Here is a 23,685-nt window from a genome sequence, read left to right on the forward strand (position 1 = left end):
TCCAGGTTTCATAGTTTTTATTTCAATATTAAGGCATACAGTCCCATAGCAGAAATTTCTTTTAAAAATTGTGTGAAGTTTTTAACTTTTTACTGCTTTTTTACCTTATCCAAAATATTAAAAACTTATCACTAGTTACCTGAAAACACACAACACCAAAATGAATTTGATTCACGCTTTTTATTCAGTTTCAATTTCATTAAATACATGTACTGTAATTTCAAAGTATACAACAATTTCATTGACTTTGGGACTAAAACTGCCATCCCAGACAAACTGAGTGGGTCATGTTAAGAAAAATTGTATCTAAAAATGATTTAAAAATAAAAAATTATCACAAAAAAATTCTTGAAAGAGCAGTGTCAAAATACCTTTGCAAATCAGTACATTTTGACTGTCAATATTTCCATATTCAATGATGATGTTTATAAAATATTCAAATCATGATTCACTGCAATTTAATTTTCACACTTTTATAACTACATGTAAGTTATCACGAGATCTCCCTTCATTCCCTATCAAATCTCTGATTTCTGGTCTATAACTAACAAACAAATACTCTTAACACCACACCTAATACACATACTAAATAATCTGACTGATCAAATAAATAAACATCTTAATTATGACCAACATAAGTATACGGTGATTTTTTTTTACAGAAACAATAATCGATGAATATTTTATGCCAGCACTTTTTCATGTTAGCAGTTATACATGGGCATACATACATTCTCTCATACTTTTTCTAGACTTCAGAAACATAACACAATTCAGGTTTAAATTTGCTTCTGTAATATACATTGTAATTTTTTTTCCAAACATTCTCACACAGTTTTCACTAATCAAAACTTTATCAATCAAATCAATGTACATTATTAAGATTTAAATATCATATCCAAAATCTCTTTTACTGACTTGAATATGTGTTAAATCATATATAAGAATATTCAATTGTTTTGGGAAAAGAATTTGTACTTTGTACAAGTTGTATTATTCTCCAGCTAGACAACAGGGGATAAAATGAAACTCTTTCTGATTCAAAATTTAATTACATGTATCATAAAATGCGAGTTATTTACACTTGCATATATATCATCCTTAATATCATTTCCAAGAGAATCATATTCAGATTGTCAAATTAATACCAACAAATGTTAAAATTGCAAATAATGACTATACAAATTATTCCTTTTTTTCTGATTGTTGTTTTAAAAAGCTGTATCTATCAAGTTCAAGGGTTATAAGTAGCAATTACCAGCTTTCACTGAGTAAATACAATATTTCATGTATCAGCTTAGGGTATGTATTTAGCTATCACATGTACTGTATATTTTAAAATATGTTTTGTGGAGATGTCAAATTTCATCATTTCATTTAAAATATTAACGTAGAAGTGGATATTAAAAATGCAAGAGAGTTAAAAAACATACAATCATAAAAAGTTAAATATACTCCGAAGACAAACTCCGAGTAATTAAATTGTTACAAGTAATAACAAAAATACATAATGATAATAAATAAGTATACATGTATCTTCACAATGCGTTGAGATATATGAAATAAATAATAAGGTAGGGTATTTTGAAAAGCAGCTTTCAATAAATAAGAATAATAAGAATGTTTTCAAAAATAAAATACCGGTAAAATTACATCATTAAGTAACATACAACAAAACAATAATAGTTGTTTTTGATATTTTTTAAAAATAAAGTGCAACACCAAAAACAGTTAAAAATGGAAACAAAACAGGGAGATAACTCTAACAAAACCAACACTTCGGTAAACAAGGCGCTAAATTTAGGTTTCATTTGGAACAAAGTGAATATCTCTGTACAATAGATATACATATCTACAATAAGTTGTAGACTTGATTATCATAATAACAAGGACATATAACATCGCTCAGTGCAATCGTTCACCGTGGGAGTTACAATGTATGTGCTACATTCTCAAAAATCATTATAATGTACAAAAAACCGTGACTGGTGCTAGTGAACATCTATCGGTCATTCATGGCAAATCTATACATGAATAAGTAGTTTGATGAAAGTATTAATGTACTGATATCACATATCCTTATGTATCTTTCGGATAAATTTTAATGCCACGACTGCTTTGTTTTACAACTGATAAATATGCCTCGCAGTCCAATTTCATTTTTATTTTATTTTTAAAAAATTTATTGTTTAAAAGAACTTTAATGACAACAGAACTAAAATTTGATCCATCACTTATTTACATGGAATATGGTCATTTTTTGTTTTTTAACATTTTTTCACAAACAAAATATTACATGCACATATCCTGCACTTTTCTACTTGCTTAATATGTACGTTATAGGAAAGTGCATATTATACATGTACTAATTATGAAACTTTAGTAGAAATTTTTAGTGATAATATTGGTAGCAATCTCAAAATTAGTTTTCAACTTTTGTGATGACATTCTAAATACTAGGTAAATAAAGATATAAATAATGAGCATTAAATGCTATACCTGATCAGTCAATTTCATTAGTCATGGATTTTCATTAGTATTATGATATGTGTTGTCTTGGTAATAGTGGAACTGGTAAAAAAAAATGATGTCAAACATTAAACATTGGGTAGTCTACAACTGTAAATAATAAATTAATCAGCTGACAAGTGTTATCAAAATCAGAAAACCAGCTGACAATAAACACAATGTCAGCTGACAATGACAGCCAGCTGTCAATCAGGGAGACTAACATCAAGATGCTGAGATAGCTCCCTCTGCCCCAAGAACCACACCCCCACAAGAAAGGTCCTCGAGAAATTCATGATTGGTCGCCCCCAGGCTCAACGGTGGCACTAGACCACTGTCACATATACAGTCCACTTTCTGTTTAGCCTGAGTGTCAGTTGGCGTGGTTGGCTGAAAACAGTCGTCGTTTAATGAGTCAATGCTCCTTTGTCCAATCACTGTAGAGGAATCAGCAGCATGGGGGATACTGGCGGCCGCCACGTTCCCAGAGTCTCCAAAATCAAGTGAAACCACCCTCACCGAATGCCCGGAGTGGTCGGAATCCGACGACCTCACTGTGGAATCTGAACTGCTACGCTCAGTCAAATATTCTGATTTTTCACTTAAAGTCTCTGACATCCGAACCAACTCTTCAAGGCACTGGTCCGCTCCACCCGCATTCTCCATGCTCTCGGTGTGGCTGGCTTGGCGAGACATCTCACACATGGCACTTTCCGTCGCCGAGATGCCATCACTGGTAGAAACACCTCCATCACTGTTCTCCTCTAGAGAAGGTGTGGCTACCCTTAATTTTATTTGGGCACCCTCTTCATAATATTTCTACAAAAATCAGAAATGTAATACTTACATCAACTGTATACAAATGCTTAACCATAATAACAAGTGTTTAAAGTCTTACAATGTCAAAACCCAGTACAGTTTGTAATTCAATTAAAGAAGACACAAATACAAAACCAGATCTTTGTTTATACCTTTCTGGCATTTAGTTGCTCCAAAGATGCCGGAATTTCAGATACATTTGATGGTGCATTAAGGTTCAAAGAGGCAAACTGGGAAAAAATCTGTGGGGTGTGGGTCAGGGATTTCAGCTGTAAAATATGAAATCAATGTTTCCTTATAAATTAAAATTTAACAGATATCCAAAAACGATCCTTTATTAATTTTTGTTTTAAATTGTAGTAGCAAGCCATTGAAAATGTTTCAAGACAATCTCCCTTTACATGTTTTAGTGAGGTTCCTTCTGCTGGAATGCTTATAGTATTTGAGATTCTAACAACCCACCACTGAATTCCTCTTGCTTTTCTTGCTTGGTCTCTTCCCTCTCTTGAGGCGACGATCAGGAAATTCCTCCTCCTCATCCTTCTTCAACAGGACATACTTTCCATCTTCTAATTCATTGGATATTGCAGCTGGAAAGAAAATGTTCACAATGTATTGCACCAGTCAGTGTAAAAATTCTGTTAATTCGTTAATCGTCATGCTATAACAAGCTAAAGACTAGGATTTCTCCACTGTATTCTCATCTCTGAATTGACACTTGCAAAACATTTTACACTCATTTAATTTTATGATTAGTATGGTATATCATAAATTTATTTTGTGTATTATGAAGTGACTGTTAAGATGAATATGGTAACTGCAACGTCTGATATACAAAATTATATACATTTCAGAAGTGATTATTTAGATCATTTACCGGTAAAAGTCACATTTACTATCTTGAGTATCACTAACTGTCCATTTATCATTAATTTGTTCTAAAAGATAAGGCAAAAAAGTCATTGAGAGTGATACCTTTGAAAGAATCTGAAATATAAACCTAACCCAGGTACATGTATCACAATTATTTAGAATCTTTTCACCGTTCAGACATTTTTTTTTAGTAACTCGTAATACATGTACAAAATAGACCCTTGATGAATTAGTAGCCATGACTGGGTGCATGCTTAGCTTTCTTTCATCTCTATATGCATGATAAATTACTCCCAGGAATGATCTGTCACCAACATTTATAGCTTAATTAATTTACACATAACAATCTGTATCATTATTGAAGTCCTTCAAAGTAAAAACCAACAAATTTCGAAAAAGTATCAGTAGAATTTGAGCATGCAATTTAATGTTTCTGCCTTCTAGTACATTTATCTAAAAATAAATGTTTTGCTCTAACTTGTTACTGTAATGCATACAAAAATGTACTATTCGAGCCTTGATGTTTAAATAAATAAGTATCTGACGCTGTTTTTATAAAATATGATCATAAAGGTGTAAAATTTTGAACCAAAAAAAAATGGGGATGCAAGAACAAGCAATCAAATGCAAAATAAGTAAAACATTGCTCACAGGAAGTGTCGAAAGCCTTGGTTACTCACAGTTACTGGAATTTCAAGAATTTTGAAATATGGGTGGCTTTTCAAAAATATCTGTAGGTAATGAGTTTTACGCACACATTAGACATACAATTGATTAAATTAGCATTATTGATTCTATTATTTACCATCCTTAAAAGCCATGTAGAATATTATTTACAAGCTAAAGCTTGCATGACTAAGAAATATCAGTACTTGAAACACACAGACAAATTTGATCTGAAGTTCTCCATTGAGCAGTGGATGGGTGGAGCTGTGAGGTTATCATATATATACAGGACAAGACAAAAAACATGTACCACTGGAGGACAAATGATATTACTGGATGAAAATGCAACAAAAGTCTCATATATACAAGTAAACATAATGTGGAATGCAGCTATACACTTTCTATATTAATTTGTTACTTCAATAAAACCAATTACCTGAAGAATCCCCATTTCCTTAAGAAAAAAACATTCAACTCCAATGATTTTCATGAAACTCATGACCAATATCATTAATTTTACACAACACTCAATTGGGATGTCATAATTCGTGATCCATTAAAAACAAGAGTAATATTATTCCATACAACACAAATATTAATTGTGCAATAAAAACATAAAAATTTGAACAACATTTTTTTTCAAACTGCCCAAACTTTTTTAATGCAATTTCAACTTTGTAACTATTTTGGTATTTCAAAGTTCCTGATCTATTAAAGATTAAAAATTCCAAATATGACTGAAACTGTCCCACACAACATAAATGTTAATTTGTGCATTAATTACATAGCAATGTGTACAACATTTTTTTCAAATTGCCCAAACCCTTGTAATACATTTGGAAATTTGTAACTACTTTATTATGAAACCGTTAACGCTCTTACAAAATCAAAATACCTAAATGTATTTTATTTACCTTTGATGAGGGACCAGCCAGAGGCTCGTGGAAGAGACTCTGTTTCCTCTGCTGTCTCGTCAGAAGCCATGTTGAACTTCTTCAGATAGTTGATCAGAGTGTTGCACAAGTTGACCTCATCCTCAAAGGGCGTTCTAGCTGTTCCGTATACCTCCCTACAATATTACGAAGATGAATTGAAACATGTACAGCAATCATTCACAAAATCTGACTATAGCCCGCCCCTGCTATTCACTTCTCGTAGGGGACCCTATAACATAAGTGAATAGCAGGGGCAGGCTATTGTCAGACTGTCATTCACATAAATCATACCCTGAGGAACTTAAACTTTAGTAAGATTTGACCCACAAAATCAAGCAAGTTAACAGGGCCAATATAAAAAATTAAAAGATAGGGGCAATTCAGGTGCTTTTCATTTGCATCACTAAATGGCATAAAATCCAAATTTAAAATAAAATTTCACACAGATTAAATCACAACAGGAGTCAAATTGTTTGATGGGCTTTAAAGAAAACAAATTGATTGAAACCAATGAAAATCAAACACACAGTATTTGAATTTAGTACACATGTACCGAGACTACATCACAAACAATAGAGAATATGTATACATACAGATCTTGCTGGAAGGACTCCATGGTATTCCTGCGCTCCTGTTTCTTGATGAAGCTCCCCTGCCTCTTGACTTTGTTCTCTTCTTGTTTGACATCCTTATATTCCTTCTCCGAGGCTTTAAAGTCTTGCACAATTCTTCTCTTTGTTTCATGCATTTCATCCAGTTCTAATGGAAACATAAGAAACATTCATAAATTAACGCTATATATTAACCATATTTTTCAGTAGAAATACTAGGTTTTTTATAACCTAGATAAACTAATGACTTGAAAACTGGATTCAGATATCTATTTAAAATAAGGTACCTTTGTTTGAAGGCAAGACCACGACTGTTTAAGTGATAAGCAAAAACACTTCTTTTTAGGGTGAGAGAAATAATTTGGTAATTTTTTGCTTGAATATTGTTTCACCTTAAGCCTAATACAATAATGCTACACGACAATTCTATACATCCACCGACATCTATCCTACAGTCAATGGGACTATGAGTGGCGACATGTCACCTGTGTTTGGGATCATTACCTTTCTTAACCTGGTCCAGCTTGATCTTCCTATCATGGTTACTTCTTCTTATGCTGTCTTCTTCAATTCGGATTTTATTGACAACTTTCTGCAATCTCTGTGATGAATAAATGATCATGCTGGAGCAATTTTCTATTAACAACTATGTCACAACTTTGCCTTCTATCCAAAGAAAGGATATATGTCATCTAAGAGTATATGTGGCAGGAAAGAGTACTGGGCAGATTTTCACAACTTTCATCATTGTCCATGCTTAACTGTACTACATTTAACAATATGGGATTTTGTACATGAAGTAAATCTGACTTATGAGTTCTTTGAAATAATTAATAAAAGAAACATTGTATCTGATTATGAAAATGAGATGTATTCATTTGTTTTTGTATAATAAATTTCTAATACGACAAGCTAGATTAACTTTGAAACTCAAAACTACTCTCTGATACCAAGTCTTATCGTTCTTAATACTACGATTATATTATCAAAATTTTGCTGTTCCATCCATTTTTGGTTTTATTTTCTAACTGTGTTTGTGTAGGTTGGATAGGGGAGTAGGCTATAGAGAATCTCCATTACGACTTACATCTCTCTCTTCTCGTAATTGTCGTTGTCGTTCTCGCACATCATCCATCTCTTTCTTTTGCGCCACATAATGCCTGAAAAAATCCAGGAAAATCAGGTAATGTAATACTCTAATCTATGACTGAGAGACACAAATATAAAGTTGTTTCTTGATGAGAAATAAACTTACACCAAAACCTTCTTGGAGCGCTGAAGCTTGTCAATTTCTGCCACGATTTTCTTCTCCTCTGACAACTTAAAATTTGTCCTCTTTAACTGATATTCCAGTTTGCTGCAAAGAAGGACAAAAGTATTGATGTGAAGCAAAGAAGAAAAATCAAAAACATCATCTTATGTCTGACATTTATATTAATCATTTCATTATCATTTAACCAATATTCTACAAAATACAGTACATATACCGTGATATACGTACTTTTCATTAGACTAAAGACTTTGTACTCAAGAACAATAATAATGTCTACCACAACATGTCCCATAACATTTGTTTATATAATTAAAAAAACAAGGACACTTACCCAACAGCATCATCAATTTTCTTCTCATTCTTGTAAACAAGATTTGCTTGCAGTCTGTCCAATGCTGCTCTCTGATCATAATATAAAACAAAACATTTAAATACGACATCAAATAAAGCTTAATATTATTTCATCATAAGTTACTGGTAAGTTTGATCATATGAATAAATGTACATAATCATCATTTCAATCACAAGAACAACAGAGTATTCACAAGTAAATAACACAGAGTGTGACACTGACCCTCTTTGTGACATCAGCACTGATAGCGCGGATCTCTGTATCTATCGCCTTCAATGTGTTAATGATCTCAATTTTCTCTGTCCTTTTGCTGGCAATGTCTCCTTTTTGGCTAGGCTGCAGTTTTTTCTTAATAAAAGTTAAAGTTTGAGGTCATTTACAAAGACATCAATAACATCATGTAATGGTTACCAGAGAGCCAATGATAATAAAACCAAATAGTTGTGGAGAACAAGAACTTTTATATATATCAAAAAATTATATCTAAATACTGTAAACAGGGAAATATTCACCCCCGTTTTATTTTCGCCCCTTTCGCCCTTGTTGTCAAAGAGCATGCTACTTTAGGACTGGGCAAATTCTATATTGCAAATAATATCTGTGTTAACACAACTACCTCTGGGCAAATTCAAGACGGGGCAAAACCGTTTGCAATTGATGAAGGGCGAAAATAACCCTGTATACAGTATTGAAATTAAATGGCTTTGAAATACTGACCCCATCTCAATTTAAAAAAAAACACCACAACTCTAAGTACTCATCTTTTAAAAATGCTTTGAATTAAACAGAGATATTTTTAATTATTTTAATCATAGTGTATTTCATTTTTTTTTTTTTAAAAACCAGACAGCCATGAAACCTATGACAAACCTGCTCAATCTCTAGGTCTCGAATTCTGTTGCTGATCTGTTCCAAGTCCTCCTCAAAGCGTTTCTTATTGGGTGGCTTTACCTTCTTAGTGGCAGCTAAAAGAAAAAAAGATTGTGTATCAATTGACCACTACATCCAGTAATGAACAACTCTCCCACTGACTTAAACCTCAATAACAATTTGCAGCTTAATATAAAAAAACTAAAAAACAATTTTCAGGAACATCTCTTTTTCTGATTACAAATTATCTGAGTATAAATTACATTACATGTATTTATAGGGTACATGAAAATTTCATAGGCATCCCAGATTCACCATTTTTGTATTTCAAAGATGGTAATATGCTCAGTGCATAACCACAGAAATAATATTAATACACATCAAAATTGTAAACTTAGAATTGTCCTATATTGCTAAAGTGTTTCTATGGCAACATGGATTATGAAATCCTGATTAATATTAAACTTATCATTCTTGAGAAAATTAATAAATGTTAATACATGTAATGATAATGAAAATATCACTGTACTGAAAAATTACATAGAAAATGAAAACTCTAGAAAAATCTAGAGCAAGCAAGGATTAAAAAATTTCCCTAATCAACTCATAGCATATGGTTATACAAAACCTTGATAGATTAATTAGTACGGTATATTAACTTAGTTTTCTAGCTGCCAAATATACGTGAAATGATTCTGGATGATGAAATAATAATTAAAATACCATAGCCCTGCCTGTCCACTTAGACAAACAAGGAAGGTGATCCCCCATGATCTGTACTTAACATTTTTCCCTTTACTTGTCCACCTACACACAGGGAGCATCAAGTACAAGTCTTTCATAACATCATGGGCCAATGACCTACCAGGTTTTTGTCATTTATTTAATCAAAACAAAAAACTTTGTAATCAATAGTTGAAACTATATGTACGGAATGCAATGAGATTTACTTGTAGAAATTAGCTAGGACAAGAAAAGAAGTTTTTATAATTACTGTAAGTTCAAAATTTAGGATACAAGTTTTGGGTGTTTAATAGTGCTTTTTTTTTAATTTCATTATCTCATTCAACTAAATTCTATCTAGTGCACATTGTTCATTCTAAGATACTTTAGGATCAGTAGAAGTCATTGCATGTGGATCTGTTTTGCTGAATTTGTGTGTACCCATGCAGGGCCCTAAATCAAAAATTAACATCCCCACTGGATTATGAAACACTTATTTAATACAATGTAATTAAATTATACAAACAAACAAATCCATAAGATCACATCCCCACAAACCATTCAAAAGTTGACAGTACCAGTATTTACATTTTAAAAAGGAATCTTGTTTATCATTTATAGCTCATTAAATGTTTCATTCATAACAAAGTTTCAAAGTGTCATTCACACCTGCCAACTCCATTGTTTTTATTACTCTACCTAATGGTCATACACATGCTACTGACTAACTAAAACATTTTTATCAAATGATAAACAAATTCCTATCATGCCAATCCTCACAATTTATGGAACAAAATTTTTAAAAACATGTACCATGCACTCTACAATGATTTGGTCAGAATGAATTTTTCTGTCCAAAACACCTGTATTTGTGACCTGACCATGTGATAAGTTTAAAGCTCAACAATTCCTGCCTTGTCACTCTTCAATATTCTGCTGATCTATTACATAATTGTAGTTTGTAGTGTGTATGCGAAAAGTTATTTTTACCAAAAAACAGTGAATGCTAACCAGATTCTATGACTATAGGATTAGGACAGGTATAGTTTGTGGCAACTTGTTCAGTAGCAACGACAAGAGTTGCACAGCATGGGTGCATCATTTGGACCCTAGTTTGGTGGGAATTTATATCTACTGACACAGAATTAGCAGAATAAAAGTTATTTAAAGTGTTGATATCAGACTATAGCTTATACAAGAGGAATGCATATATACATATCATATATGTACCAATTGGCAAACATTGTTCTAGATGTTTATTAATTAATTCCACTTATAGCTTTGATAAAATGTTTTGCACAATTTATGATACAAACCATTGAAGCAACAAGATCTCATATATGGCAAAACAGTTCTTTAATTATATAGTAAATGTTTTGTATAGTATCAGTTGAATAATCTCATTTCACATCAAAGAGTAGTCATCAATTCAAACAGAGAATACGAGAAGGTTATGGATTTCCTATCTGCCTTTTTGTATCTTGATTACTTCTTGGAATTGACTTTTATAAGGAAGTAACGGTATATGCACAGATGTCAGGCAACCCAAAATCATTCTATTTTGAGGAACATACTGCACTGAATTTTAGACAGTGTGAATCAAGAGTTGCCCACAATTTGCACAAAAGCAAATACTTTTAATTATGAGATCAATATATTTTCAGCCAAAAAAAAGTTTCACATTTAAATTTATTGGGAAATATCAAATCTTTTCAAAAATGGTGTTATAAAATTTCTGGGCTCTTCTTACTCTCTCATTGTGATGAATTGCGAATAAAAGGTAAAAGTTTAAAAATCTTCCACAAATACCCCATTAAAGATCGCACAAAGTTGTCTACAGTTTCTCTTGTATAAAAGCATTTTTGTAGATAAATATTTGCATGGGAGGGGGAATGGCATTTATCAATGATTCTGTATGAAAACAATGATAACTTAGTGCCCTTTGGAATGCAATAGATTTATCCTTCCAAAGGTAAAAGTAATCAATATAGTTCTATAGGCAAACTTTGATGTAAATATACCAGGTATACATACTTATGTTTCTTAAAAATCAATAGAAATAGTGCAACCGGGCAATCATTTCAAAACAGTGAGAACACCTGGTCAGTTCAACATTAGACCAGCTCATCAATGAGGATGTCGTAGTTCCTACACATTACGCTTGCATTGACGTTTGCTGACGCAATAAATAAACAGAAGGCTCAATTCAACAATATCCAAGGTCCATAATGCAATTACATAAGAAACTCAATGCCATTCACATGCAAACTCAGCTATACTGAGTGAAATTAAATGCAAAGGCCTAAATATATATTTAGCTATGATGCTTTGTGTCAGAAACCTCATGGTCTCCAATGACTCATGTTTTTTGGCATACACCCATTCTCTTTTGAGACTGACTTCCTAAACCCCGATCCAAGTGATTCCTGGGTCGCTACTGACCTTGTGTTTCCTCCTCCGTATCCCCCTGAGGGGCTTCTTCTGGTTCCTCCATTGTTTTCTGCAAAATCAGCACAGGAAGTAGCAGCCAGAGGCGTTAGTTGCAACAATTGTTTACTTGAGAAACATACGTATAACCACCAGCCATGTTATGTGTTACCACGTGATGAAAACGTCATTTCGAGCAAAGTCCTTGTTAAACTGGTTCGCGCTTCTCATTGTAGTTCTTTGAACGGTCTCAAGCAGAGAACCAAACAAAGGAGCGGATTGTTTCGAGGCGGGGGATTTAAAAATTAGGTCTTGTAGAAATGTTTCCTTCTTATTGAAACGCTTCCTTTTGAAACTATCTATAGTCTTTTTGTGTATTTGTATCACTTGCTTTCTATACAAAGATACAATAGCTTATATTAATCTAATTCTGTAATGAGGCCCTATTGAAAAAATACAATGTTTTTTTTATTGGGGGAGGGGGGCTAGGGGCTTTTTTTTTGCATTATTTTGCTCCTTTTGGTCAATGCGGTTCATGCGCGGATCTAGAGGGGGGGTCGGGGGGGTCCCGACCCCCCCTGGAAAATGAAAATTTATTAAATTTACATAGTAAAATTATCGCGAAAATATGCCTCGGACCCCCCCTGGCAAACACAATTATCCTTCGGACCCCCCCTGGAAAAATTTTCTGGATCCGCGCATGCGGTCCATGGTCATCTTAATGCTATTTCCCTTCATAAATAGTAACATACGTAATTTCGAGGGGAGAGCACGAGCTTTTTCTTAAATGAAATATTTTTTAAGAAAGTCCGTAAGACTATGCAGGGTATAATATGATAAAAGGGTCCATTTTATATCGCTTGGTACGAACTGAATAATGCGTCCATAATCCAGTTATAGTTTTTATTCACGAATTTTATAAGGTTGCTTTTCATGTAATATGTTTTTGGTGTTTTTTTTACTAAACTCTGCAATGTTTACTAAATTGTTCATTAAAACAAAGTTTTTTTTAAATTTCAATATATAATCTTCAATACAACATGATGTAATTGACGATTCATTCAAACGATGAATGATGCGCCAGTGATGGGTCGAGTATCAGTTTAGTGAACATGCATTTGAAGACCGCCGGAATTTTATGTATACTCGTTTTAAGAACTTCAAATTCATGATTTTTGGGTGTCCTCAAATTATCAAGACTGTTGAATTTAAAAAAAAACGACAATTGTGTACCAAAGTACAAAGGATGATATTAACCTATCCACTTCTCCAAAGAAAATTATACATTGTAAGTATATACTGCATCAAAGATTTTGAAACAAATCCTGCAATATACTCCCATTCCTTTCTACTCAGTGAGTTTTATGATTTTCATATATGTCAATTTGCATTAAATAGGCATTACTATATAGACTACACGAAACCTTTGTTTTAACAAAGGTGTGAAATGTACTTGCACACATGTATCTGCAACTGATGGGAACGCACACAATAACAACAGGTGACTAGCGGAAGAATTTTTAGAAATTTGCCCGTAAATTTTCAATGAATGTTCTTTATTATATTTCTTTACTCTTTGAAAGCTGTAAAATATTTGATAAAATTTTGCACACATGTAGTAATGCATTCTTTTGACAATTTAGCAACTAATTTTTAAAATTCTAAACGCCGCATTTACCTAACACCCCCATTTCCTATTGGAAATAAAAGCGGTCTAAAAAGGAGATGATCAGCGGTTCTTTTGAATTGGATAGAATATCATTTTAATAGCCTTATTTAGTCAATTAAAGTATTTCATTCATTAAACAATAACTCATCTTATCGAAGTCTATGTAGCTAGGTCAGTCTGGTCACTAGAATATGTGTTGAATCCACTGTGTTTGCAGTCAGGGACGTATATACTAAATATACTATATACTATATATAGTATATACGTCCCTGGTGCAGTTTGGGTTTTTTGTTGTTGTTGTTGTTGGTTTTTTTTTCTTACAAAGGCAAATCATAATAAAAGTTAAGGTTTTAAATCTATGGAAACGAATTTTAGGAGGGCGAACGGCGTCAATGGCGAACGCGTTTTAGGCCGAAAAAAACAACAACACGTAACCCCCCCCCCCTTTCAAAAAAAAAAAAATTATTCGGTCGAGATCGATGTTCAGAATATCCTAAATCCTTGAGCATGGCAGCCGTTTCGAGCAGACTAAAGTTAAGTAATCGCGATATTTTTATATTAAAACAATGTTTCAAGAAGCATTTATCGATGTCAACTACCTCTAGTGGAAATACACCAACGATCCTTTCAGGCAAAGGGCCTACTCCATGTCGGGTATGTGATAATTCGTTATGCGTCTCTAATATCCAACCGGTAAAATTCGACCTTCACACTGTTTGTCATAAATACATGAAATGAAAAAAAAATGAAAATTGCAGATATAGAAACACTAATATGGAATGGTTTGGTGAAAAAAATTATGTAAATTTTTGTTTCAAACTCGTTTAATGAAAGTGTCGTTCCGGTTTCTGTTCGAATTTTCTCGATTACACAACCTTACAGCTGATAGCGGATATACATGTAATACGTAACGTTAAGCAAGACCAGTACAGTCACTAAGCTTGTATGACCTACATAACTTGATTTCCCGTATGAAGTTGATTTATTTAGCTGTCTTTATGCAATTTTGCTTTCTGTGTAAGACATGGTAGTTCTTAAAAAGCAACCCAGACCAAAAATAGTTAAAACATTGCAACACATGCATTTCTATTTTTTTGAGTAACCGTATGACACCTTGTATGCAATGAGGCATGAATAAGTGTGATTACTTCACATTGTGCTAAATTATTACCAAGCAATATTTTTTATTATAATGTTAACCAGAACTGTTTTTCTTTGGGGGGGGGGGGGGGTTTCATATAAGAGGTTAGCTGTTTGGCCACATTAAACAATTATACAGAGTCTTAAAACTTATAGAACTTTAATAGATCTCAATTGGGCTGAAGGAGCAACATTTTCAAAAGTGCGTTTTTCATGATTTTTTCATGAATTGTAAATTTTTTCGATAAATTCAAAGTCGAAAATTATTGCTACACCTAAGTTTTGCTCTGAGATGTAAGAAAAATACATGTGGTAGAGTTTGGTACATGTATATGACATTCCAACTAGCTCTGGCTAGTTGGTTAACCCTTTAGCTTGATCAGTAGAGTGCTGGACTGGCATGCCAGAGGACCCGGGTCCAAACCCCATCCAAGGCAAAGAAGTGTCTCTGTTACATATATAATTGAGTTGCTATAATCTGTTCCAAGATATTTATAAAGCACATTTTCTTAAATTTTTCAATATTTCTAAATACCTCAGGGTTCAAACAATGTTTGAAGTCTTCAGGGATTTTTGCATTGCAAGCAAAATGAAAGTACCTGGATGATAAGGTTGAATAAATGGGCAAGGTAGTCCAAATGACTCCTGACTAGAGAAATGTCAACATTTGCCATATATAGATATCTGCAAGAAATCTTCTTTTTTTCCTTTGAATTTTTTTGGAGTGAAAATGTGTCAATGAAGATATTTTGGATAATTTCCCATTTCATCAATTTCAATTGCACTTCTTTCACAGGTATTTGTAATTTTATTAAAAATTGCCCAAATGTGCTGCATAAATATCAAGGGACAGACTTTAAAATATACCGTGCCTACTTCAGGTATACATTATAAAACAATGTAGGTAATTCAAGCTAAATTGCTAAATTTAGTGATTGTACCAGACCTGGTAACATCAAAGATTTTAGCAATTTAAATAAAAATATAGATAGAGAATTAAAATATATAGAAAATACTTTAATTATAATGTACTCCTACTTCTATTCAGTCTATTGCATTCAGTACACAGATGTATTTTAACATTTTTGAAAACAGTGTAAAATTGCATAATATGTACTGGCTATATAAGGACTAATTCTCACAAAGTACATTTTTTACATGTACGTAACATAACAATATCAATACATAAAATTATGTGATGGCAAGAATTGACACATGGAGAGAATTAGTCTTAGAAGTTATATAATGTGAAAATGTTACATATCAATTGAAATGAGTACAATGTATATTGTTTTGTAGGTTTCTCCTTGCAAATTCAGAATATTGCAGCAAAGAGAGCTTACCTCCCAAACTCTACACACAGATACCAAAAAAGATGTTAACCCATTCCAGCTCGCCAAGCCCGAGTTAGATCATATATGTAGTAGTATTAATCAGGTAACATGGTTATTTTACCTTCTTGAGACCTTGTTCCTGTGGCTAATAGAAAATTCTCTTTTTTTATATATACATACATGTTCCGGTATACAAAATTTCATTCTTTATGTTTTGAGACTAAGTTGAGACTAAGTTGCATAGTATTCAAATTGATATACAAAATTTTCATTCTTTTTGTTTTGAGAATAAGTTGCATAGTATTCAAATTGACAATACACTTCAACATTCTCTTTTCATATTCAACTTTTTTTTTCCTAACTTGGAGCAGTTTACGCTATAAAAACTGTGAAGCGTTGTATAAAAAGTTGTGTAAACTGCTCATATAACATAGGTAGAAAATAAATTGATTCTTTATAATTAAATTTTCTACATCTATAAGTAGAAAATATGGCCCATTTTTTAAAGTACTTATTTAAGTAATGATGTTATTTTGTATAGAATTTAAGTATTATATCAAGCAGATTAATACGTTGTGCATGTTTATCGTATTGTGATGTATGCAAGTAATGTTATATGATATAAATGAATTGGTAAAGCCAATCAATTAACGCGTTAAAACCAGAGCTAAATTATTGGATAATAACATTAACTGCTTTTGTTTTATTGAATTGAGGCGTATTGTATTCTGTTATGATGTAAACCTTTTTTTGACAGACATTAAACACTCAGATGACAGAGCTTAGAGAAATGGCACAGTATTATTTTGATGGACAAGGCAAAACATTTCGTCCCTTAATAGTACTGCTAATGGCTAAAGCCCTCAATGCACATGGAAAAAATACAGACATGTAAGTTGCTGCTTGTGTAATTTGAGTTCACAGCAAAGGTAATTAAGTTAGAATTCAAGCATAGATTGTGACTGAGGAAGCACTGATGTCCACTGTTTATTTTTATAGGGCATTACAAAGTGACAATTTCATGATGTTCCTTATTATTTTAAACAGTGATATTAGGTTTTGTCTTCATGAAAATTGCATGTAAATGGTTGGTACACGTTAATTGTTTTTGCCTGTGATTTATCTGCCAATTTTTAAATACTGTACCATAAATATGTTTTTTTTATTCTAACAATCATATACATATACTTTGATTGCAGAATATCCCAGTCTCAAAAACAAGTTGCAATGATATCTGAAATGATCCACACTGCCAGTCTAGTACACGATGATGTGATAGACAACTCCTCCACAAGGCGAGGAAAGCCCACTGTAGACAGCAGATGGGGCCAAAGAAAGGTTAGAACACTGATAATTAGATGCAAGAATTTTAAGGATGTTTTTGAAATGTGAAGTTTGAAGTAAATAATTGTTTGAATAGGAACTCTGACTCAAATCATTGTATCAGATGATATTGAAGGTGCGTTGATGAAAAATTTATCAGCTGTTACCAGCACAATATTCATACTATTAAGAATGATGTTGTGGTAATGTTGCAATCAAGTCTGATTTTTTATTTTTAATTCACAGGCCATTCTGGTGGGGGATTATATTTTATCTGTGTCTTCCTTGCTTCTGGCTCAGCTTAGAAATGAGGAGGTTGTCAAAATATTGTCTCAAGTGATTGAGGATTTAGTCAGGGGTAAGCAGATTTTAGATTCTGACATCACAGTGAACAAATATTAGAGGAATATAACAAGATAGTATGTATTTCTCTCATTGTTGGCCATTAAGGCATACTGTAGATTCCTAATTAAATGCGAGGAATTAGCAGTCGCATATAATCATTAGTAGGTATTTCGTAGATTTTGAAATCTCACTTTTATTTTTTGGACAGAGGTAAATTAAATGATCTTAAGATTAAAATTTGGCATTCATGATTACATATTCTCATGGTATGATGCAAAACAGTGAAATCGCAGAATTAAGTACTTGTGTAAAATAGGAATCAACAAAAGGTTCATAGAAATTGACATCATTTGACATCATTTGTCCTATACGTTTTGTGCCCACCGCGGTAGCTACCGATACTTACTGTATCACAGGTATTTTCTGCGGTTGTTTATTTTCTGCAGTATTTTGGAATATGAAAAACCCACAGAAATTAAAATCACAAAATATTCTCAAATTATACACTAAATAAATGTACCTTAAAATGTGGTCAATATGGTACAATAATCTATAGTCGGTAATTACATGTGATTACCTTAACTCTTAATATATATCATTTCAGTTCAATGTCGTTTAGGTGAACAGTTCATTAAATTCACATTTACTATATATGAATCATAGTCAAGTATAATTATATATCTCTAAAATATAAACATTCAAAAAGTAACAAAATTATCAGATGTGATTTATTTTTCAGGTTACATGTATCAATCTGCATGTGCAGATAATGTTTTTTTAAACGCATTAATGAAATTCATTTGCAAATTTCATTCAGAGCCAGAGCAACAACAGTCTTAGATCATGATAATAGCATAATTAAAAGAATATTTATAGATAAACAATCACTTAAGGGTTTACAAGTTTACAAAAAGATTTAATTTAATCATCATTTGTATATTCAATTTAATTGAATATACAATTGAATTGAATTGAATTTGTATATTATTCATGCACAATTTTGAGCTACAAAACATGAGACAAATGCGTGCTCCATTGGAAATTGCAAGATAAATATTGACCAAGCAACAACTACTGCAGCTAGGAGTCAACATGTGGCAGGTTACATATATAATTATCTGTAAGTTTTTTTTTGGTGGTCAAATGTAACTGCAGAAAATTGGAAATACCTTTTAGGGACTGAACCACAAGTTTTGACCCGCAGAAAATACCCGTGATACGGTATTAAAAAGCATATATTTCACCTCAGATCTGCATAAATTCAACCTATTTTGATGTATGAAATTGAGAGTTACATCGCACTCAAAGTCCAGAGTCTTGTTGAAATAGCTCTTTAATCCTTACCACTCTCTTTGCTTGCACAGAATTGTGCAACAAATAACTATTTCATTTTTGTCCCCCGACGCAACGCGGTGCGGGGACATAGAAATGCCGGGCGTCCGTCCGTGTGTCCGTCCGTCACACTTTTTTGTAAGCGCTCTCATGCCTACAAATTTTGACGGATTTTCATTAAATTTATACCAAATGTATATACCACTACATGTATTACCTTGGTCAAGTTCGAAAATCAGCATTGGCTGATACTTTTTGTTGGAGTTATGAGACTGACAAACCACAATAATGACTATGTTTTATCCAAAAATTGACCTTGTAAGCGCTCTCATGCCTACAAATTTTGACGGATTTTCATTGAATTTATACCAAATGTTTATACTACTATTACCTTGGTCAAGTTCGAAAATCAGCATTCGTCGATACGTTTTGTTGGAGTTATGGGACTTTGGCCGCAATAATGACTCCGTTTTATCCAAAAATTGACCTTGTAAGTGCTCTCATGCCTACAAATTTTGACGGATTTTCATTAAATTTATACCAAATGTATATACCACTATTACCTTGGTCAAGTTCGAAAATCAGCATTGGTCAATACTTTTTGTTGGAGTTATGAGACTTTGACCGCAATAATGACTCTGTTTTATCCAAAAATTGACCTTGTAAGCGCTCTCATGCCTACAAATTTTGACGGATTTTCATTAGATTTATACCAAATGTTTATATCAATAATGCTTTGGTCAAGTCCGAAAATCAGCATTGGTCGATCCTTTTTGTTGGAGTTATGGGACTTTGACCACAATAATGACTCCAGTTTATCTGAAAATTGGCCTTGTAAGTGCTCTCATGCCTACAAATTTTGATGGATTTTCATTAAATTTATACTAAATGTTTATACCACTAATACCTTGGTCAAGTTCCTAAATTAGCCTTGGTCGATGGACTCGATACTAGACAGCTTGACCGGCGTGGGACCCAGGAATTCTATTCTTGTTCACTTTCATTTAAAAAATGATTAAAAAAATTAGTAGACATTACATTTTAAAAAATTAAAAGAAATACCTCCTCGTTGGTTGCAATAATTTTCAAATGTACCGGTAAACATTTGTACATGTATGTTTACAATATTTCTTGATACAAAAACAAATGTACATTGTATCTTCATTAATTTAACTGTACTTTTATAGGAGAATTTATGCAATTAGGATCAAAAGAGGAACCAAATGACAGATTTAACCATTATCTCAAAAAGACATTCAAGAAAACAGCCAGCCTTATGGCCAACAGTTGTAAAGCTGTGAGTATCACATCCTGGGATTGAATAAAATATGGTGTTTAAATGTTTTTCACTATATGAAACAATGTACACATACATAGATGTTCTATATTGTAAATTTTTTAAGGCATTTATGGCATATCTTTAGACTAAAATTTTGATATATGCAGATTCTAGTGATGCATCATATTTAATTCTCCATCAACATAAACCTATTTTGCAAGAGTAATTTAGCAATCATTTAGGAATCATTTTACTATATGCACACCTTTAAAATTTGAAAGATATCAAGAAAGAGTGACTAAGTGTGGAATGACCTATTACTTAGTGCACAGTTTTGTGTTGAAGGTTGCCGTGCTTAGTAACTGCAGTGACGATTTAACTGAAAGAGCTTTTGAATATGGACGGAATATTGGAATGGCATTCCAGGTAATTGAACTCTTAATGCAATCAGTACATGTAATACATGTAACTGGTGATAATTTCTTACTTATCAAATATTTACAGATAAAATAGATAAAGGTCGATAAGAATTGAAAAAAGTCTGATTTGGGTTTCTTTGTGGAAAAACTACAATCGAAAACTCTTTATTTCTTTATCTTCTACCATGTTTAACACACTGACTTTAGTTTACTTGCAAAGTTTCATGAACAACTATAGTCCAGGTATTTATAGGACATGACATTTTTTTAGCACTTAAAAGCAAATTGTAATCAGTAGACTTTTTGCATAAATTGTAATATTTGGGAAGTTAAAGTCAGTTGTATATTATGTGCAAAAAGCAAAATTCTACCATTAAGACATTATTTAATTAATCATTTCAGTAGCAGGCATCTCAAAATCTCCAAAACATTTTCATATCTTTTACTGAGAACTTCAAAACATGATATAGATTAAGATTTCATGCAAAAAGCGTTAGAAAATAAATCCAAGATATGCATATTATTTCTATGTTTAGAATTTTCTACCCTATCAATTTAAAACTGTTGCAAGAATATAATTTCCTTTCAGTTTTTCCCTGTTTTCGTTCATTGTACAGTATTAAATTTCATAGATGGTGTAAAAATATTTTCTGTAAGAGTGAAAATATACTGTATTTTAATAGGGTGCATTAAATACTCCGCAATGAAAACCCAAGTTGGCCTTATTAATACATAAATAAGAATATATCAAATTTTGAATTTTGCCTTACATATATAAACCATGATTTGATTCTGTATGTGAATTATCTTAACTCACCGATTATTGTTTTGAAGCTAATAGATGATCTACTAGACTTTACATCACACGAGAGTATAATGGGTAAACCAACAGCTGCCGACCTCAAACTAGGACTCGCCACTGCCCCTGTACTGTACGCCGCTCAGGTAAGACTTGCCATTGTACTGTACGCGCTCAGGTAAGACTCGCAACTACCATTGTACTGAATGCCACTCAGGTAAGACTCGCCACTGCCATTGTACTGAGCGCCACTCAGGTAAGACTCGCTACCACACCTGTACGGTACGCTTCTCAGGTAAGACTAGCACAGCTCTGAAGTAGAAGCCACTCCTTAGCAGTAGGAGTAAAATGTCCTTGAGATGACAACAAACAGCATTCTAAATTTACCCGAAGATATGATCAACATAATATTTTACTTTTTAGATAACAACCACTCATATAATTTATCATAGTTACAGTTGTAATTATCTTATTAAAAGTGTGCTCTGATCTGAAATACAGGGTCCAGTTATCTTAGCTCAATTGCTCTTGTAAAAGGTTTCACCCCATTTTGAATGTGATTTCAGAGAAAAAACTGGTTTTTCTTTGCTCCTTTTGAATTTGCCCACTGGCAATGAGTGCAAATGTACCGGTAGGGAAAATTTCCCTATGGCTTTTCTATACCTTTTTTTGTTTTTGAAAGCTTGCAATTAAGGCTTCAGATATCAAGAGTATGAGAGTTCAAAGTTATTTAGGTATAATGTCATGGTCATAATAGAACAGTGAAAGTGACTTACTAGCTGGCCTGGTAGGGCGCAAGGTCAACAAGTTAAATCTGATTCATCAAAGCCATGCATTCAAGTGTGCGAATGACCATTTAGTTTAGGAAACCTTTTCTTTTAACACTGATATTCTCTTTTAACAGGAACACAAAGAACTGAATGCCCTTATCATGAGACGGTTTTGTCATGAAGGTGATGTTGAATTAGCGAGGTCATTAGTTGCCAAGGTAACATACCTTTACCACTATTCTGACAATATATCATAAAGATCATAAAGATTTTGGCATTCTGATGCAAAACTGAAATGCTGTTAAATGATAAGGACTTATAAGATCGATTTTTTAGCCTATCAGTATGGTAGCCTTTTCATTGATATTTTTTTCTTTTAGAGTGATGGAGTGTATCAAACTCGACTGCTAGCTGAGGCTCACAGTGCTGCTGCCATAGGACTACTGAAAGAATTCAAACCATCTAAAGCCAGGGATGCATTAGAACATGTGGCTACCATGGTGCTCAGCAGGAACAAATAACACACAGGAACCTAGGCACTTATACAATTGAATTTATACTGTTAATGATTATACAATATTTAAATTTTTATATATTTTTTTTTCAAGGTATTGCTTGCAATATCTTGGTATATATGTGTATGTTCCCCCTTTTTTAAAAACAAAATTAAATGATTTTGATTAGAATTTGTGTTTCTTTTTATGTGTTAAATGGTAAATGAAAGTGAGTAGAAATTTATGGCTTATAATTAGTCAGCCTCTCTGAATAAGCTGAAGAAGTCTCATTCATAAATAAGGTCTGAAATGTTGACATCAAACAAAGAGCTTTCAGTCTATTAAAATATATTTTAGACCATTATTTTTTAAAGGTTCATGTATTTCATTCTTCAGTGTGGCTTTATCAAGAATTTTTTGAGAAGTATGTTTAAATATGTAGATAAAAAGTTCTTCAAAAATACAAAAAGAGGAGTCTGATATTATTCTTTTCTGAACTAAAGCTCATTTAGTGTGAACTTTTTTTCCTTTTAAAGTGCAATTTTTGACTGATGTTTATCACTAGTATTTTAAACAAAGTAGGAAAATTAAATCGTGCAGTGATCAAATGGGAGATGATAAATAAAATTAAAGTGGGTGCAATACAATTTGATGAAAATTCAAGGTAATTAGAAATTATTACTTCTTGGGAAAGACTGATGAGATTATGCTGGTTAACCACATG

At 32.6% G+C, this 23,685-nt stretch overlaps 2 protein-coding genes across 3 annotated transcripts; one reads left to right on the forward strand and one right to left on the reverse strand.

The window, feature by feature from the left end:
* Window positions 1-161: 161 nt before the first annotated feature.
* LOC105324546 (uncharacterized) lies at window positions 162-12,256 on the reverse strand. Of its 2 annotated transcripts, XM_011423654.4 has the most exons (13): window positions 12,073-12,256; window positions 8,908-9,002; window positions 8,260-8,385; window positions 8,017-8,087; window positions 7,668-7,769; window positions 7,500-7,572; window positions 6,917-7,013; window positions 6,395-6,560; window positions 5,781-5,935; window positions 5,303-5,320; window positions 3,790-3,917; window positions 3,480-3,596; window positions 162-3,327 (listed from the first exon to the last, which is right to left on the reverse strand). In XM_011423654.4, exons 1-13 carry the CDS (start codon window positions 12,122-12,124, stop codon window positions 2,734-2,736), a joined length of 1,794 nt encoding a protein of 597 aa, XP_011421956.3. In that variant the 5' UTR covers window positions 12,125-12,256; the 3' UTR covers window positions 162-2,733. The 2 variants fall into 2 exon arrangements, with proteins under 2 accessions (XP_011421956.3, XP_011421957.3); XM_011423655.4 differs by lacking the exon at window positions 5,303-5,320.
* Window positions 12,257-14,210: 1,954 nt separating this feature from the next.
* Window positions 14,211-23,153, forward strand: LOC105324547 (all trans-polyprenyl-diphosphate synthase PDSS1). The gene is made up of 10 exons (XM_011423656.4): window positions 14,211-14,380; window positions 16,166-16,303; window positions 16,958-17,091; window positions 17,400-17,538; window positions 17,770-17,881; window positions 20,388-20,497; window positions 20,825-20,905; window positions 21,733-21,843; window positions 22,602-22,685; window positions 22,848-23,153. The coding sequence occupies exons 1-10, from the start codon at window positions 14,234-14,236 to the stop codon at window positions 22,986-22,988; spliced, it is 1,197 nt and encodes a 398-aa protein (XP_011421958.3). The 5' UTR covers window positions 14,211-14,233; the 3' UTR covers window positions 22,989-23,153.
* Window positions 23,154-23,685: the final 532 nt, after the last annotated feature.

This window comes from Magallana gigas, chromosome 5 (assembly GCF_963853765.1).
Source record: "Magallana gigas chromosome 5, xbMagGiga1.1, whole genome shotgun sequence".
Classification (NCBI taxonomy): domain Eukaryota; kingdom Metazoa; phylum Mollusca; class Bivalvia; order Ostreida; family Ostreidae; genus Magallana; species Magallana gigas.

Bases quoted from the DNA above. Each gene is read 5' to 3' on its own strand.
- LOC105324547 (XM_011423656.4), top strand. From the start codon at position 14,234: ATGGCAGCCGTTTCGAGCAGACTAAAGTTAAGTAATCGCGATATTTTT. The intron at 16,304-16,957 runs GTAACATGGTTA...TTTTTTTGACAG, and splicing joins TATGTAGTAGTATTAATCAG to ACATTAAACACTCAGATGAC. The intron at 17,882-20,387 runs GTAAGCAGATTT...GTACTTTTATAG, and splicing joins GATTGAGGATTTAGTCAGGG to GAGAATTTATGCAATTAGGA.
- LOC105324546 (XM_011423654.4), bottom strand. From the start codon at position 12,124: ATGGAGGAACCAGAAGAAGCCCCTCAGGGGGATACGGAGGAGGAAACA. The intron at 9,003-12,072 runs GTCAGTAGCGAC...TTTTTCTTTTAG, and splicing joins TACGGAGGAGGAAACACAAG to CTGCCACTAAGAAGGTAAAG. The intron at 3,328-3,479 runs GTATAAACAAAG...TGATTTTTGTAG, and splicing joins AGCAACTAAATGCCAGAAAG to AAATATTATGAAGAGGGTGC.